Source organism: Trichosurus vulpecula, chromosome 4 (assembly GCF_011100635.1).
Source record: "Trichosurus vulpecula isolate mTriVul1 chromosome 4, mTriVul1.pri, whole genome shotgun sequence".
NCBI lineage: Eukaryota > Metazoa > Chordata > Mammalia > Diprotodontia > Phalangeridae > Trichosurus > Trichosurus vulpecula.
The window spans coordinates 339,500,893-339,521,147 of NC_050576.1; the positions used below are offsets into that span (position 1 = coordinate 339,500,893).

General features: G+C 35.1%; 1 protein-coding gene across 1 annotated transcript in view; it reads right to left on the reverse strand.

The window, feature by feature from the left end:
* Positions 1 to 20,255, reverse strand: part of MYCBP2 (MYC binding protein 2) — a 342,008-nt gene that overhangs the window by 230,792 nt on the left and 90,961 nt on the right. Inside the window, exons 9-12 of the mRNA XM_036754198.1 lie at positions 19,517 to 19,590; positions 10,418 to 10,556; positions 5,636 to 5,712; positions 590 to 794 (exon numbers count right to left, since the gene is read on the reverse strand). Of these exons, the coding sequence (XP_036610093.1) occupies positions 590 to 794; positions 5,636 to 5,712; positions 10,418 to 10,556; positions 19,517 to 19,590 (495 nt within the window). The remainder of the gene's footprint in view (positions 1 to 589; positions 795 to 5,635; positions 5,713 to 10,417; positions 10,557 to 19,516; positions 19,591 to 20,255) is intronic.

The following is a 20,255-nucleotide window of genomic DNA, read 5'->3' on the forward strand; positions in this document are numbered from 1 at the left end:
GGACACTGAGGGGTCAAGGCACTTGCCCAGGTCACAGAGCCAGTTCATGACAAAGGCAGGACATCAGAGGTCGTTTAGCTAAAGAAGCTTAGAACAAACTTCCTATCACTTTAGAATGTCATCAGCAATTATAATTCTTTGATGAACATCAAAGTTATACATACTTTTTTATAGCTAGGCAAAAGCATAAGCTTTTATACCATAAGCTAATCAAGCAAATAAATAATAAGATACAAAGTATATCCACCAGGTTTAAGAAAACCTTTATTAAGAATGAAAAATAATTTTAACAAAAAATAAAAATGTCTAATAATTAAATTTTTAGATCATTTTTATATTTTATCTTTAATAACATCATATTTTAAAAGCAAACCCTCCTGCTAAAATATTATCTAATATTTTAGGCAGCATAGTGATTATGAATTTTCCTATTTTACAACATTTTACAAATCAATAAAAAGAACAGGCAAAGTAAATATAATCCTAACGAGATAATAAACTTGTTATGTTAATAATTATTCATGAAATTAACATATTCTCTGATAAAATTAATTTCATACTATTTCCACAGTCAACCAAGGCAACTTACTTGACTCTCCATCTTCTCCTTTACTGGCAGATCCTGTGAAGAATATGCTTCCATCCTCTGCAACTAACAGAGCATGGGAACCATCATGGCCGACTGAAAACTGAACTATCTTTGGAGATTTAGTAATTGGCAGCTCAACCCATTTTCCTGCTGAAGGCCCACCTTGTTTGATTCCTAGGCTCTGGTACTTGCCTGTGTAATATATCTTGAGAGAAAAGAATTATGTTATTTTGGAATACCTCTTGGGATTTGAAAGAGAAAAAAAAGCTACATAATAAGCATAAATTAGGTTTCAAGTCAATCAACCAAATTTTATACTCTTTTAAGAAAGGAAAAGCAATCAAAAAAACTAACTTCGTAAATAAAACTACACATAGTAAAACTAATTGAAAGTCTTATCTTTGTTAGATTGTCATGAAGTATATTAAAGATAAGGTAAATGTGTATGTGTGTATGTTCAAAGGAATAAACATTATCTATATTTTATTTAGGCTACACTTTTTATTTCCAAAAATATAGCAAAAACCTTAACAATTAAACCTTTATAAAATTCTGAATCTGAAAAACCCTCATTTTCACACTGCCTTGATTATATTATTCATTCTTGTTTTCCAAACTATCTATATCTAAAATGCAGGCCCCACTGAATACGAGAATGAGCAAACAAAACCATAAGTACTTTAGAACTGAATTTCAAGGAATAGAAAAATATATCATGCCTTTAAAGAAGTTCTAACATGACTCTCAGGTGGCTAGCTGGTTTGGTGGATAGAATGAAGGACTTGGAATCAGGAAATCCTGATTTCACACTTGGCCTCAGACACTTAATATTGTGTGAATTTGGGCAATTCACTTAAACTCTCTGCACATCAGTGTGCCCACCTGTAAAATGGGAAAAATAAAAGCACCCACCTCCCAGGGTTGTGAGGATAGGAGATAATATGTGCAAAGCTCTTTGCAAACCTCAATGTGTTGTAAAAATGCTATTATTATCTAAGGACTTCTCCATAAACTGCAAAAGGTCTCTGGCCATTCTTAATGAGTGTGGGTATATCACCCCCAAGTTTCTTCAGCTTTTCTATCTCCATGGTTTCAAAGATCATTTCTATGTAGAGGGCTCCCAAGTCTTTAATTCCATTCCTAGACTCTTTTCTGAGCTCCAGTTCTGTATTCCCAACTACCTACTAGAAATCTGTACCAGGGTATCCTGCTGACGCTTGAAATACATTATGTCCAAAAGTAAGCCCATTTCTTTGTCACCTCTAAACTTCTACCTCTGAACTCACTCAGCCATTACCAGCCGCCTCACCTCACACTCTGCACCAATTTCTGACTCTCCCATTTCTTTGCTTCCCCACAGCCTATCAGCGGGCAAGTTCTTTCACTATCACTATGACCTAACATCCTTCCCTCCTGTACCACCACAATAGTCAGGTTTCTCATTACTGTCAACTTAGAGTAGCTTAAGAGCCTCTTCAAATGGACGCTGCCTCTATTCTCTCTCTTTTCCAAACTATCCTTCACGTACTACTAAATTACTTTCCTAATAAGCAGACCTGTTTATTACTTAAAAACTTTCATTGACTATTTACTGACCAAGAATACACAACCCTTAATGTAATACTCGAAGTACCAATACTAGTCCAACCTTTCTTTCCAGGCTCATTTCACACTACTCTCCTTGGTACACTTCATGTTCCAGACAACTCATACTATATTCTCATGTATTTTCCTGTTGGAATTACTTCTCCCCTGTATCTACCTGACAAAATCTTTCATTCTTTTCCTTTAAGGGTTAAGGTAAAATTCTTACACCTATTCTGGCCTCCCCAGTTGAAAGTAAGGTCTTCTCCTCAAATCTCTAATTCTACTCTATGTGACTTTTTTTTTTTTGGAGAGGGGAAGGCAGGGCAATCAGGGTTAAGTGACTTGCCCAAGGCCACACAGCTAGTAAGGATTTCAAATGTCTGAGGCCACATTTGAACTCAAGTCCTCCTGACTCCAGGGCAAGTGCTCTCTTCACTGTGCCACCTAGCTGCCCCCTATGTGACCACTTTTAAGCACTGAATCATATTTTAATTTATATTATAATTTGTAGTATAATTATCTTATTATTTCTCTTAGGTCTTAAGAACTGGGCTTTGTCCTAAGTCCCTTTCTATCTCTGTACCCTCTTGGTGATCTCATCTACTCCACAGGCTCAGTTATAATCTCTATGTGATTGCTATCTATATCTGTGTACAACTATGTAAGACTCAAATCTTATCCAGCCTTACTCCTTTCTCCTTGAATCCAATCTTTTATCACAGAATGGCTGCTAGCTATCTCTTAATTAGGTAATGTTGAGCATATACATTCTGACTTTCAAGTTCATCTGTAAAACAGAAATAATATTTGCATTGACTATCTCATAGAGCTACGTATTGTAAGAGAAGCACTTTGTATACTTGAAAATGCTACAGAAATATGCAAAAGAAATAGTGTGTTGTAGTTTAAGCCTTAATAGCTTAAACTGCACTAAGACTTTTGAGACAACCTACATTTGGACACAGAGGAACTGAGTTCAAATAGCACCTCTGACTTTGATTACCTACATGACTTTGAGCAAGTCACTTCCCTAATCTGGGTCTTAGTTTTGTCATCTGCAAAATGAGGGGATTTAACTAGAAAGTCCTTTCTAACTCAAAATCTACTATTCTATCATCTCCATATGCTTGCCCCAACAGCATTTCAAACTCAACCTAAGCAAAACAGAGCTCTTTATCTTCTACCCTAAGCCTGTCCTCCAAATTTATCAATTTCTGTTGAGGACACCATAATCCAACTTTTTAGTCACTCAAGTTTTCATCTTAAGAGTCACTTTTGATTTCTCCTTCCCCCTACATTCCTTATATCTCATTGACTATAGTCAATCAATTGCCAAGTTATGTTATTTCTACCTTTTTGACATCTTTTACATCTATCCTCTCATATGACCATTATCCTAATTTAGGTCATCACTTTTTACGTGGAGTACTAAAAAAGTCTCCTAATAATTGGTTTGCCTATGTTGAAACAGTTGTAGTATGATAAATTAAATACAGAGCAGGCCTTGGAGTCCGGAAAAATATCTGAGTTCAAGTCCTAGTTCTGTGACCCCAGGCAAGGCCACAACTTCTCAGTGTTCTAGGAAACTCTCTAAGACGGACTGATACACAGAGAAAGTTCTGACCTGAAATGGTGAAGTATCCTTATGGTTTTGTCCCTATCCCTATTTCTAGTCATTTCCTTCTCTGATTTGGATTGCTCACAAGAGCTGCCAAAATAATCTTTAATGCACAGGACTAATAACATCATTCCTCTGCAAAAAGTCTTCAGGCGCTTCCTGATGCTGCTCAGATAAACTACAAACTCCTGACTGTGACACTTTAAAGCCCTCCAAAATTTGGCTCCCACATACCCTTCTATACTTATTTTATATACTTTTGTTCATGCACTCCATGTTCCAGTCAAACTGGCCTACTGAGATGTTTCCAGGTATCAACATTCCAGCTAACATCTCCATGTCCTTGTAAAGTTCATCCCTTGTAACTAGAATCCATTGCCATTCATCACTCTGAATCAGTACCTTTCTCTAAGCCATATCTTAGTAACTGCCCCTACCTAAATTGTTACTGTTCTCTCCATCTTTCTCTGTAAATATTTACTTATCTGTATACAACCCCCTCCAACAGAATGTAAGCTCCATGAAGAGCACAATTTTATCCTTTACTTTGTATCCCTGGATTCCAAGATGGTGACATCTACTTAATATATGCTTACAGAATTGAACTGAATTTTTCATCTTTGTATCCTCAGACTAGTAAAATAACTTACTTCTAAGGACTTAATAATAAAGATTTAATTTATTATTAGATGGCAAACTCCAAGAGGGCAGGAACCTAATTTTATCCAACCTATGTTTCTTTCTCTTTGTCTACCATATTTCTTTGTGCACAGTAAATGTTTAGCACATTTTAAAAATGAACATACATGTAGAAGCATATATTTCTTCATATGATGATCTGTAGAATTATTTCCATTAAAAATAAGTTTTAGAGATTTTTTAAGCTTTTACATTTATGTGGGAAATTAGAATTTGCAAGGAGTTTTCCTTTTAAACCCTGTGGGGTAGGCAGCTTGATTATTATAACCCTCATTTTGCAGATGAAGAAACAGATGCTGAGATGTTACTTCCTTACCAAGAAGAAAAGCCAGAACTCAGAACATCCAAGTCTTCATTGTGTTTTTCACTAAAACAATAATTTTCTGCCCTTATCATGGCTGCTTCTCCATAAACGATTGCATATTGAACTATAATTTGAGAACACTTAATTCTAGTCTCTTCTTTTCATTTACCTACAGCCCTAGCTATATATTCCTGAACAAGACATGAAGTAGACTGGTCCATTATTATCACTGTTTTATAAACATTAATGCACAGAAAGGTAATTTATCTAGTAAAACTAAGATTAAAAAAATAAAGTTAAAACTAGAACCCAGATCTGCTCACTCATGACCCTATGTTCTTTCCACCATATGATCACATTTCTTAAAAGAGTCTTGTAGCATTGTAACAACCATTATACACTATTATATACAGGACCGAAAAGAGTAATCTTGTTTTGGAACATAGTCTTTAGCCCGATGGAACAAAGTTCTATTGTGTTTCATAAATCTGGCATTTTGTGATAGGCACATTTTTCTCATAAGTACAACTATAAAACTCTTACTCTTGTGCATTTCAGAATATTTCGATATGCTTCAAAGTGATGAATAATCACTTCAAAACAAAAAATACATAAGTAAAATTGAATATCCATTCAAAACTTTATAACCCATCCTTCACATGAACAAGTAGTAACCATGTACATGAACACAAAGAAATATTCTGAAAAGCAACAATTGAAAAGAAAAGTACACCACTTCAAACTGTGCAGTAATCAATCACTGTTACAGAATATGTTCATTCCTTAAAGCAGCTAAATAAATGTCTCCATTTTGTTGATTTCCAAATAAATAATATACCTTTCCACTAGCAGTTTTCATAAGTGCAAACTCACGTCCTGCACCCAGTACAGCTGACTCCTCATCAAATCCTGTACCTTTAAATTAAAAATTTTAAATTAATATATGTACAAACAATTAATATAATAATTTAAGATTGTAAGTGCTCCTTTGCATCTAATAAATAGGTCATATTCTTGGTATGTCATAAATAGGAAAAAAAATTTCATCTGAAAGAAAACATCATGCTATATATATAATACTTGTACTTTATCTAAGACTTAGGGTGGGGAACCTGCAGCTTCAAGGCCACATTTGGCCTTCTAGGCCTTGGGTGGGGCCTTTTGACTGAGTCCAAGTTTTACAGAACAAATTCTTTTATTAAGGGGATTTGTTGGGATTCAAAGGTCTGCACTTGAGGGCTTAGAGGGTTATATGTGGCCTCTAGGCCACAGGTTCTCCACCCCTGAAGTAACTACATAAAAATAGCTTTAACTTTAGAAAAACCTATTTTGTAATACTAATCATAATTTAAACTAATCACAAATTTCAGAACTTTTAGAAATTAAGTGGATCTTTATTTGAAAAATTCTCCTATGAATAAAGAGTAAGTTTTTTAATCTACATAACTAAAACATGCAAAGCAAATCAATAATTACACGTTTTAACAGTCAAAAAAACATTAATTCAAAAGGGTATGGTTTGCATTGCATCTCGAATCACCAAGTTGGGGCCCTGATCACCAGGACAGGCAGGCAAACTCAAATTCTCGGCATACAGAACACATTTTGCTTCAGAAGTCTTTTTGTGAAGAAAAGGTAGTGCACACTACCTCATCTTACTGATAATATGCAGGTACTAAATTTAGAGACTGAGCCCAGAAGATAGTCTGTGACTAAGTTAAATTGTTTTTTAAATAATGTTAGAAAATCCTGTGGCTGTGAAAATCTCAAAAATCAATTCAAATAAGGAAATACTTCTGTACATTATCTAGTTCCTATGCCTTTGTCTCCAAATCAAACTCTGTATAAAGATATCCTTAGTGGTCCCTATATTCTCATTCCATAAATCATTCTAGTACTAAGTTTTCTTTTGTAAATTCTGCTATACAGCCAACTTAAGTAGGCTTTCTTTTATGATAGAATTTAAATTTTGTACTAGTCCCAATAAAAACAGTAGTTCTAGTATGCCATAGACAGCAATTTCAATGTCGAAAGAATACCCAGAAGTACACAAATCAAAATCTAAATGAAACCCATGACTTCAACTGTCTTCGAGTAAATTTTGAAAGTATGAATAACAGACAAAATGAAACGGAGAGAGACAAGTTTGACCTCCTAGTCATCATTGAAATTTGGTACATAAATATGGCTCTAGAAGTATACACCTGTTCAAAAGGAACAGGACAGGTAAGAGTGAGGGTTGAGCACTGTTTCATGATAAGAAACGAATCTCACATGAGGAAATTCAGGAACCAGGACCAAGAAGTACAATGGAAAGATTTTGGAAAAAGAGCAAGAGAGGCTACTACGAAATTGCCCTTAGAACATTGACCTAAACAGTTACCTAGGGGAAAGAGCTGAGAAATTAGGCACAGAGGCAAGCAATGATAATGATGATGCTCTTCAATCCAATGGACATCTATGAAAGCACTTTTCCTGACCAAAAAAAGAGCCATTAATAATGTAATTTCTTGACTTGTCTTAGTGATAAATACACTCTTTAAAAGGTAGAGGAAGCAATGAAGGGAACTTCTATTCTGGATTATCACCAAAAAGGAAGAACTGATTGCTATGTGTAGCAACAACATTTCCCCCTCCCTTCTTAAAGGGTAAGAATTTGTATTGGGAAACTCAGGCACATTCTAACATTCTATAAACATCACAGTGTTTACCAAAAGGACAAACAATAATAGAGATGCTAAAAAAACAAAACAAAACCAAGAAAAATGGGAAGCTCTCAGTAGTTAAATTCTAAAGACTCAAAAAAATATTCAATGATGATAGAGGGAGTTGGGTAAAAAAGAACAATTTTAATGAACAGATAAGTCACCAATCAGTTTTTTTCAACATACAAAAAACAGAAACAAAGGCAGATTAAAAAATGATTACAAATGCACAGCATAGTCCTTTCAAAATAGTTCACGACAGATAAAACTCTGAGTTAAAACTGGCAAGGAAAGGTAATAAAAACAATTGGTAAAAAAAAAGCCACATTGGGAAAAAAGAGGAGGCTCAAAGAAAGGATAGCCTGCTTTCTGTATGGATGCAATGATAATGAACAATGAAGAAGAGACAGAACTGTTCAACCCTTATTTTCCATATTTTCTCTACTAAAGCGAAAGGTCTTTGGAATGGAAAGAACAAAATAATTAGGATCTTGGATTCATGATAAGTAGGAATGTAGTAAGAATACTTTGCTGCCCTTAATAAGTTCTAGTCTTCAGTCCCAGATGAACTATATCCTAGAGAGTGCACTGAAAGAACTGGCAGACAGACTGTCAAACCCTTTTCAGTGTTGCAGGACTGGAGAGGGGAAAATGTGGGACCAATTTTCAAATAATGGAAAAGAATGGTTTCTGCCTTACACAAGTCAGTAACTTATTTAAATTTAACTGACTTCAATTCCTGACAAATTTCTAGAATATATTGTTAAAGGAAGAGTTAGTGAACAATCAGGAAAGGAAGTAGTGATGACCAAATGCTAGTATGGCTTCATTAGGGGCAGGAACTTTCATTTTTGTCTTTGTATTGCCAACCCCTTGCACAGTTTTTGACATACAGCTGGGTAGCTAAGTGGCACAGTGGATAGAGCACCAGGCCTGGAGTTAGGAAGACCTGAATTCAGATCTGACCTCAGACATTTACTGTGTGACCCTGGGCAAGCCATTTAAACCCATTTGCCTCAGTTTCCTTATCTGTAAAAATGAGCTGGAAAGGGAAACAGAAAACCACTTTGCTAAGAAAATCCCAAATGGGATCACAAAGAGTCAGAGACAACTGAAAAACAAAGTTTTAATAAGTGCTGGTTGATAGATTGATCAAGAATAGACTGTGCCAGGACAAATTACATTTCCTTTTCTTTCTGAAAAGTTACTAGACTGGTAGATGAGAGGAATGCATTAGATATAGTTTACCTAGATTTTAATAAAGAATTAGAAAAAGAAATCTCCTGTCATTCCGGTAGACAAGAAGCTGAAATACTGGCTAAAAAGTATTACAGTTAAATGGACTATGAATTGGCTACATGGCAAAACACAAAAGAGTAGTCATTTATAGTTCTATGTCAACTTAGAAGAAAGTATAGTGTAGTGTCCCAAGGATATGTGAATCTAATATGATGTTTAATTTCATTATCAATGTCTTGGATAGATATGAATGAAGTGCTGATCAAATTTGTGGATTGCACAAAACTACAGCTAATAGCTGATTTTAGCTAAAATGCTGAATTATGATATCAGAATCTGAAAATGTTTTACAAGCTGAAACATTGGGCTGACTCTAATAAAGAGGAAATGTAATAGAGATAAATGCAAATTCTTCCAATTGTGTAAAAAAATCAACTTTGCAAGTACAAGATGGTAGTATGGGGAATGGTCGGGCAGCTGTTAGTCTGAAAAAGACTTGTGCAGATGAACAAATGGGCAGTGATAACAGAAACGCTATATATAGCCAAAGTATGATCTGGTAGGCAAAGTATCTAATGTAATCTTAGTCTCGAGAGAAGCTTAGTGTCCAAAGTTTGGAAAATGCTAGTCCTGCCATACCATGTCCTGTTCAGACCACATCTGGAGGAAATGTTTCAGTTCTGGGTGCCAAATTTTAGGAAGGACACTGATAGACTGGAAAACATTCAGAAGAGGGGCAAGTAGGAGGGTGAAAGGTTCATGCCATGCAAGTAATGTCTGAAGAAACTTAGGATATTTCACTTGGAAGAGAGAGAAGATTTAGGGAAACATAACACTTGTCTTCAAATATATGAAGGGTTGTCACATGGAAAAAAAAATGAAACTTGTTTAGTGTGGTTCCATAGGGAAGAATTAGGAGCAATGTGTTAAATGTGCAAAAGAAGAATATTTTAAGGCTTGATGTCAGGAAAAACATACTAACAATTTGACCAATTCAAAAGTAGAATGGGAGGTCTTGGAAAGTATTGAGGTCTGCTAACCAGAGATATTCAGTCAAAGGATAGAGGAACACATATAAGAAATCATATCATAAATATGGAGCAGCAAGGTAGCACAGAAGATTAAGAGTACCAGACCTGGAATCAGGAAGACCTGAGTTCAAATCCAGCTTCAGACACTTACCAGCTATGTGACCACGGACAAGTAACTTAATGGCTGTTTGCCCCAGTTTCCTCATCTGTAAATTGGGGATAATAACAACCCCCACCTCACAGGCTTATTTGGGTCAAATCAGATAATAATTATAAAGTGCTTAGCACAGTACCTGGCACATAGTAAGAGATATGTTAAGTTAGTTATTACAATTATGTTATTAATTCTTGTGGGATAAAACATAGATGGTATTTTTGTTCAGATATAAGTAGGGCTAGTTGCCATCTAGGCCACTTCCAAATTTTAGCCTCAGTGACTACAGAACTCACACAGATTTTTACATATGAAAACCCTTACATGTCATACTCTTAGGCATGTATAAATCCTCAATTTCATTTCTGGCTATAGAATTATCCCCAAAATATCAAACTGCAGAGTTGTGAGTATTTTAAAATATTTTAAAAGAGAAGGTAGTATTAAGGATCAAAGTAGCTGGCACCATGATCTTCATTGTAAAATCTTACTTATAATGTGCAAGTCTTTCTCCAGATCAAATAAGGAGATGCCACAGGCATGTAAACATTTTCTGGCAAGTTTGAGCTGCAATTCTTGCTGAAGTACAGGTTCAGTGCTTGTTGCAAATATTCTAACGACGAAGCCATCCTAAACAAAACAGAGTATTCAAAGTATTAAATACTGCATAATTAGTCATAAATTCATCTGGATAAAATGTCTATTTGGTCAAATAACTCAAATAGAATTTTAAAAAGGGAAAACTATCAATTGCACTGGAATCTCAATAAAAAGCTGGCCTTAGAGTAAATCCGCATGACCACATTTTAAAGATGAAAGCAAATTTTAAGAGGTTTCTCTTGGTACTTCTAATAATTAACTCACTTAGAAAAGGTTCAAATTAAAATTGCTCTGTAAGTTCCATACTATGAGGGAGAGCATACTTTAGGCTCTTGTACCAGATTTAGTTTTCAGCTTAGAATCACCATTCCCTTTAAAAAGTATACAAAATCAAACATTTTTTGATTGTCCTTACCCTTGTAAGATGAAGACATATTGATATGATTTTATACATCTCTTAAAAATAATTTCAATGCTAAAGACACAGTCCCAAATAGGCTGACACATACTTTTTGGGACAATAAGTAGATAACAGTTTGTAAATTCTGAGTAAACAATTCTGGCAGTAAAGAAGAATGAATGAATGAGCATATATTAATCATTTACTATATGCCAAGATCTGTGCTAGGAAATGAGAATGCAAAGAGTTTTAAGAGTATACAAAATTAAGTATTTGCTGACTATCTTTACTCCTGTAAGATAAAGCTATATGGATATGATTTTATGTATCTCTTAAAAATAATTTCCACATTAAAGACAGAGTCCCAAATAGACTGACACAAACTCTTAAGAGGTAATAAGTAGTGGTGAACAATTGTGACAGAAAGAAAGAGCGAGCATTTATCATTCACTTACTATGTGCCACACACTGTGCTAGTGATGGGATGTAAAGAGAAAAGTAAGTCAAGGTATATGGAAAAGCCTCGTGCAGTGCTGAACTGAACATACAAAAGAATATTTCATAGAGCTGGAAAAAATAATAATGAAAGTCACATATGTAATGGCAAGCAAAGTGGGACTTTTTGCTATTTTTTCTTTTTCTTTTGGAATGCTTCTCAGGCATTCAGGCAATCAGATCCCTTTGACTGAGTCTTGCCTTTGTTTGAATTAAGAGACTTTGATTGAATCAAGAGTCCTTTATTGGAAACAGTACATATACTCTGAGGTTAGCATTTTGCTTTGGGGCTTACTCATTGGAAGAATGTTCATGTGATTTGGCCAAATGAGACTCTGGGTAGTCTTTAAGGAGCTCCATTTGGCTTTGAAAACCCAGATGTTGGTGCTTCTCTCTCTGGTAACTGTGTATATTGCTATAGTCAAGACAATTAGAAGCCTGTCTGTTGATTTGTGTTATTTTTTCTGTTGTAATTTCTGTTTGTGTTTGCTCTGAAGTTCAGGGTGCTGACTTTTTCCACTGAACTAAGTGAATGATATATGTATGTTTAATTAAAGTAAGATTGTTGACCCCTGAAGCAGCTATCTTTCCTTAGTAAAGCATATCTAAGAATCTGCACTAGCAGCCATCTTGGGTATGCCAGGGTGGTTGCTGTTACAAGATACAAGAACAAAGGTCAAGAACTGTGAAGGTAATAATGAAAAAAGGTGGGAAGGAAATAGGTTTAAGCAGAAATCATTAAATGTTTTCATACTGGTTAAAAAATAAGAGGTCATTCAGTGGAATAGATTAGGTACATAAAATACAGAAATAACAAAACACAGCAGCATAGTATCTGACCTCAGTTACTGGGGGAAGGACTCACTATTTGACAACAACTCCTAGGAAAGCTGGACATCAGTTCGGCAGAAGTCAGATTTAGACTAATGCCTCATGTCACCTACCACTATAAGCTCCAAATCATAGATGACTTAGACATAAAGTCATATCATCAGCAAATTAGAAGAAATTATCTGTCAGATTTACAGACAGGGAAATAATGAATAAACAGAGAGAATCACACAACATAAAGTGGACAATTTTGATTATATAAAATTAAGCAAGTTTTGCACAAATCTAATGTAGTAAAAATTAAAAGGGAAATAGGAAAAAATCTTTGTAACAAGTTTCTCTGATAATAGTCTCATTTCCAAGACACATAAGGAATAGAGTCAAATTTATAAGACCAAATAAAAATATCTGCAAGACTAAGAGTATTCTTCAATATTTATGAAAAGGTAGTTCACAAAGGAAGAAATCCAAGCTATCAACAATCATGAAAATATTCCAAATTATTAATTCAAGAAATGTTCTAAATCACTAACAATCAGAGAAATGCAAATTAACTTTCTGGTGCTACTTCACACCTATCAAACTAGCAAAAATGACATAAGAAAATGTGGGACAAAATGACAAAATTGGTGCACTAGTGCACTACTGTTAAAACTAGGAATTGGTCCTGCCATTCTGGAAAGCAATTTGGAACTCTATAATCTGAACATAAGCAAACTGTGCATACTCTTTAACACAGCTATACCAATACTAGGCCTGTTAAGCCTAAGCCTCAAACAAATGAAAAAAATAAAAAGTATATACACAAATATAGTAGCTCTTTTTCTAGTAACTAAAATCAGAAACTAAGGGTGTGTCCTACTGTGGAATACAAATTGTGGTATACAATGTAACAGAAGATTATTGTGACAATGATGAAATGAACAATTTCAGAAGAAACTAGGAAGAATTTTTTGAACTAATGTGGAATGAAATGAGCAGAATTAGAACAATGCATTACATTGATAACATTATGGAGAAAGTTAACTTGGAAAGACTTAAAAACTCTTTATCAGGGCGATGATAAACCACAAGTCCAAAAGAATAAAGATGATACACTCCTCACAGAGAGATCATGATAGACTTTAAATATACAAAAAGACAGACCTCTTCCAATATGGTTAATGTGGGAATTAGTTTCGACAGACCACACTGACATAGCTTGAGGGATTTGTTTTTTGGGTGGTGCAGTGGTTAGAATACTGGGTCTGGAGTCAGGAAGACCCAAGTTCAATTATGGCTTCAGATACTTACTGTAGACCCTGGGCAATTCATTTAACCTCTAAGGTATAATATGCCTTAATTTCCTCAAATGTAAAATAGAGATAACAGGACCTACCTTACAGGATTGCTGTTAGCATAAAATGAGATATTTATAAAGTGCTTACAACAGTGCTATATAGCAGGGACTATATAAATGCTTTTCCCTCCCCACCAATTTTTTAATTTGTTCAGTGAGAAATGAGGCTGAAGTGAGAGGAGGGAGATATATTTTTTTAATGTTAGTTGAAAAAAATTTTTTAAATAAAAACAAAAGAATGGTAAGGCCTGATGGTCCTTTAGGTACATCATCAGCATAACTGCAAAGGCCAGAGATTCAAAGAATAGAGGGGAAGAGCAGATGTTAAGTTTCAGTGGGCAAAAGGGAGTAACAGGGTAGATGACAGTATCTGGCAGGGTCCCATTTTACTGGAAGGATTGTAGCTGATCCCTTGTTTAACCAAAGGAGATGACTAGCACTGTCACTGAGCAGCGACTACTGGAAGAAGGGTGGTAGCCCCGAGTGTCCGAGAAGTTGGGGACTGTTGTGGAGATAGAGAGGAAAGTTTGAAAAGGACTGTCCTAATGCGTGGGCAAGAAATGTTGCCTCTTTTCCTTTCTCTATTTCTCTTGTAACCCTGAGGTTTTCTTACATGATTTTTTCCCCTTTCTTTCCTCATCCTTTTATTCTCTTTTATGCCTCATTTATTCTTTTGCTCTCATGTTCTCTTCCTTACTCTGCATTCTCTTCATGTCTTTCCCTCCTTACCAAAATATTAAGAGGGTTAGATTTGGAATCAAAGAAACCCAGATTTGAATCCCAGAGGTGCTACGTACTGGACTTACACTTATTTCCTCAATTGCAAAATGTAAGTCTCTTCTAGCTTTAAAGCCTATGAACCTAACTTACTTTCTCTCTTTGTTATTTTTCTTTATCCTTTAGTTAGACTTAAAATGAAAGCATAAAATATCATAAATGCAGAGATAAAGGGTACCTTAGATATAATCTAGTCTAATGCTCACATTTTACAACTGAGTATAATGAGTCCCAAGGTAATCACCTGTCCACAAATGGGAGAGCCTCAACCCAGATGGTTTTACTCCACATTCAGTATTATTTTCATTATTCCACTGTGTATTTCTTGAATCTAATTGCTTTTACCTATTCCTAATTTTAAAAGTATGTGAATTTAATACTTCACATTTATATAGGCAAAAGAAAAAAATAAAGCTAGACTTCTAAAAAATTGTGGTGTATTTTAAAAACACGAAAAGAACAATATTAGTCTATCTTACAGGTGTTCAAATACTCCTGAACTAAAATTTAAAATGCTTAATCAAGAAGTAGTCTAGGTCTGAGCTCAATAGATTTGTTAATATTATAAAGCAAATTATTATTGCTTAAAGATGACAAAATCAAGTTTATATATAACACTTACAATTACAGGGAGGCTAGGTGGTGGAGTGGATACAGTGCTAGGGCTGGACACAGGAAGACTCATGTTCTTGAGTTCAAATCTGGCCTCAGACACTTACTAGCTGTGTGACCCTGGACAAGTCACTTAACCCTGTTTGCCTCAGTTTTCTCATCTATAAAATGGGCTGGAGAAGGACATGACAAACCAGTCCTGTATTTTTACCAAGAAAACCCCAATGGGGTTACAAAGCATCAGGCATGGCTGAAAACAACTTAACAACAACAATTTATCATTTTTATTTCATTCATTCAATTTGTTTCCTTATGTTTGGAATGGTTTAGACCCCAGTGATGTCAAACTCAAGTAGAAATGGTGGCCACTAATCCATACATAAACATCCCTATAGGCCACATATTGACTTAGTTTCAAAATGTAATGTGATCTCTGCTTTATTGTGTTTTATTTATTCTGTTAAATATTTCCTTATTACACTTTAATTTGTTTGGAGACCACACTTGGGAGTGTGTGTTTGGCACCTTTGGATGGTAAGATTATTTTCTGGGGGGACAACTGTACAAACGTGAGATACAAATGAAGAAATGACATTTTGGTAAAGGTACTCTACATCTCAAAAATGCTTACTTAATTTTTTTCAGTTAAAACAAACTGACAATGACAAAGTCATGTACTTTAAGAATTTAAAACTTCTTGTTTTACATAAGTACCCATGTATAACCTATATTGAATTGCTTGCCTTCTCAAAGAGAGTGGGTGGGGAAGGAAGAAGGGAGAGAATTTGGGGCTCAAAGTTTTAAAAACAAATGTTAAAAATTGTTTTTTCATGTAACCGGGAAATAAGATATACAGGCAATGGGGTATAAAAATCTATCTTGACCTACAAGAAAATAAGGGGGAATGGGATTGGGGGGGGGGGGGTGATAGAAGGGAGGGCAGACTAGGGGAAGGGGTAATTAGAATGCATGCCATCTTAGGGTAAGGGGGTGGGGAGAGATGGGGAGAAAATTTGGAGTTCAACATCTTGTGGAAATGAATGTTGAAAACTAAAATTAAATAGAGAAAAAAAAGAATTTAAAACTTCTTTAAAGTTGATTTCAAACAATACTGTAAGATCTTTATGATAAGTTTAAGTTTTACATGTCCAAGTTGTGCCCAAAAGGGAAAACTTGATTGTCAAAATAGTTTAAATTAAGTCAGAAACCATATTCAAATGCTTTTGTGCTGTTTTTAAATGGAAACAAATTTTTCATTCTAGGTAAATAAGTTAAATACCATTCACATTTCTTTCCTTTTCCCACCCTCTCTACCTGAAATCCTCTTCCCTTCAGGCACAAGTGCCACCTTCTTCATGAAGATTTCCCTAATCCTCTGACTTTTTTTTTCCTTTTACAACATTTTGTCTGAATCTTCTCTTTGATGTTCTCACATTCTCGGTATCTAAGCACCTCATAATGTAGTATACTCCTAGAAGGTAGATATTGCCTTAATTCTAATCTTTGTATTCCTAGTATCCAACATGTCTTACACTCAGCAGACACGTAAGAAATATTCACCGGATGGGATAGAAAGAGTGAAGCGGAAAGTAATCTTTTGATTGGGGGAAAATTTATCTAATGAGAGTGTTAGGAACTATGTTTTCAAAAATAGGCATCTGCTCTGTAGGCTTCTCTTTTCTTGTTCCTTTTCAACATGCAGTGTTGCACAGTGATGGGATCACTGAACTGGGAATTAAAATATCCAGCAACTCAGTACTTTAGTATGAACTGATTTCCTCACCTATAAATTTAGACTAATAATATTTGTAAGGACTGTACCTATCTCAGAGGATACTACAAAGAAAAAACCATGTAAATTATAGTTAAATAAATGGGAGCTATTGTTATTTGTCTTCTGCTACAAATAAAAAAGGAAGCAGAAGCTTAAAAAACAGGAACTCTTTCTGAAAAAAAAACCTAACATCTTTGATTAGTTTCAAAAAGGGTGGTTATAGGAATGATTCCCTAAATCAAATCAGCCCATAACTTGTAGCCGAGAAATAAGTGTATAAAGGTCTGTCAACTGACTCCAATCAGCCTAAAACCATGCACAAGCCCTGGAAAGTTCTAAGAATTAGTAAGAAAGGTATCAAATTGTTGGTGTGTTTTCTCATAAAGCTTATTCAGTTACAATCACAGATTTTACAAAAATGATAATACTTAAATTTTCCTCTTCAAATTAAGTAGTACATATAGAGCTTCATCTAAATTTCAAAAGATATACCTACTTCTCCAGATCATGAAACCTGGACAACACAGCTGACTGGTGACATTTTCTGAAAGGGATTTAACACCTTATAAAGGCTAAATCTACAGGGTAGCATGGAGTTAGTTCCATGGAGTAGAAATTATATTGGATTTTGTGTCAGAGGACTTGGTTTAAAATCCTAGCTTTGTTACTATTGATCTACCTAGCCTTGGGCAAATCATTTAATCTCACTGGGCATCAGTTTCCTCTTCTGTAACTACATGATATGACCTCCCTCTCAGCTCTAAATCCATAATCCCATGATCCAAATGTAAAGGTAGAAATAATAATAATATTATATTACCATAAGGAAGGCCCTCTAGTAAACTACCATGGCTATATATTCTTGATCAATAATAGTCATTACCTATTGTAATCTTAGAGGAAGAGACAGGAGGCAGCATGTGCCAAATGGGTCAAACCATGACCTCTACCTACCTATCCTAATGAAGCTAGCTTTTGAAAAAAATACTATCCTCAGACCACCAATTCTGCTTCCAATTCAGGAATTGTAACAGCAATGATGGGAGTAATCACTGTGGAAAAGATGACCATCTTCCTCATCACTACCAGTGCCAGCCATTGATTAACCGCCACTGATGTGAGTTAAGCCCAAGAGCCCAAAGAATGGCAGTGCCCTCCAAACAACCAACCCTCCTTCCTCTCCAGTCTCACACCATCCTCCCAGGAATGCAACCTGGTGACTACTTCTGTTGGTCAGAGCCAACTTGCTCTTGCCCCAGCCCCTTGCTCTTCCACCACCACAGCTAACATAGCCCCAGAAAAGATGGTGGCAGTGTCAGAGGAGAGAAGAGGGCATATAGGAGAGCTTGTGAAGACAGAAATGACAAAATTTGGAAACCAATTGAATAGGAGATCAGAGAGAGTAAGGATGACCTCTAGATTTCAAGCCTGAGTGAATGGGAGGATGATGGCATCCTCAACATCAACAGAGAAGTCAGAAAGAGGGGATGGTTGCAGGGAGGGGGAAGATAAAGATTTGGACATACTGAATTTAAGATGTTTATGGGACACTATTCAAGATGTCAGTCAGAGATAAGAGACTGAAGTTCAGCAGAGTGCTTAGGGCTAGACAATAAGATCTGAGAGTCATTTTGCAGAGAGATGATAATTGAAACCACGGCAGCTGAAAAGAAGTGAAACAGTATAGAAAGAGAAGAGAAGAAGGTCGAGGACATTTCATTCATTCATTCTTCTCCCATATAATAAGAAACACACCAAAACCTCACTATACACATTTCTTAAACCATATTGTAAGAATGTTTTATCTTTTAGTACTTTAAAAATTAACCCTCTTGCATGGAGTCCAAAAAATACCAATCTCCTACCAAATTTATTCTAAAATTCTGAAAAAAACAAATACAATAATGAGTTTCATTATATAATTTTCTGAAAACCAAACTTCATCAGATATGGGACTGAATAATATAATTAACCTTAAAAAAAACTGGACCTATGATTTAATCAGTATAGGGAACTCCTAATTAAGTACTCCCTCTACCAATGCAAAATCGTACCTCCTTGGCAACTTAGAGTCTTAGAGATATTCCTGGAGTCATTAAAGAAGCTTTGTGACTTGCCCAGGTTCACATAGTCAGTATATGTCAAAAGCATGACTTGAAACTTGACTCCTCAGCTCTCAACCCATTACGCTGTACTACCTATTATTTACTAATTTTTTTGTGCCACATCAAATAGGGCTGCATTAAAACTTTTAATATACATTTTTAAAGGAAGTTAAATTTTTTCACGCAGTTCTAACAAAGAAAAAGCACCTTCAAATCATCATAGCTTTTAGTTTCCTGCATATGTAAAAAATTAAAATGAAAAGAATCTAAATAGCTAACATTGTTGCTAAACAGCTATATGACGGCACCATATTATGAGTGATCCAGCTAATGATGTAGAAGTACTGAGTTCTTCCAAGAATAGTGTTATATTTTCATTCTTCCCATTACATACTTTCAATCTTCTGTAAAGTTCTCTTTACAATCCAAGGCTCACATTTTTGAGATAGCTTGGTAAGAATGAAGATATAATAGGTAATTTTGGAATATAGCCAAAATAACCAGCATGGGTAGGGTAGCCAACATGAGACATTAATCTTTTTCCTACAATGCTTTTTCTTACTAATTCAAATATAGACCACATATTTTTGTGTAGAAGGTAACCATCAAGTCAATTTCCCTTGCGAAAATGCTATTTAATTATACAAAATTACTTACATCTCTTGAAGCAGCTATTTGATTAATATATTCTCCATCAGTGAATAAAATATTCTGTCCTTCTGTGTGGCAATCTGTACAGAAGGAAAAAAAATAATTATATTATAACACAAAGACACAACCCAGAAAGGACCTTACTCCTCTGATGATGTCACAATGGGAATTCTCCAAGGAATAAGTATAGGTTTTAACTCAAAGGAGACTGAAATTTATAATAAAGAATTCAACAAAATGAAGACAAACTAAATAATTCAGTTAATAATTCTACCTACAAATTTTTGTGGTTTTAAAAGTATTTCTTCAGTCCTCAATACTCAAAGATCTCAGTGTCAACCTAGCTTCAAAATTAATCCTTATTAGGTATAGTCTGGTAGTATTCATGCACCATGATGAACAAGCGATAATTTTGATTATAGTCATTGCAATACAACCACATGCGATGTTGGCAACAATCTACCCTTTCACAGACACCACTGTGGTTAGTGCCATTGAAAAATACTGATGGACTTAAAGCCTTTTCGTAATTGGGGTCTATCATTGTCCAATTACAGATATCCCTTGTTTTATAGATGCGCAGATTTCAAAATCCAGTGACACTTCAAATCTCTACAAATATTCATACTGGCAGTCTAAAACCCGAAGTTCATATTTTCTTTGCATCATTTCTTATACTTTCCAGCATTGTCCAGAATCCAGGATTCTTTCATTGGGAGTATGTACTCTGCTTTTGTTTAAATAT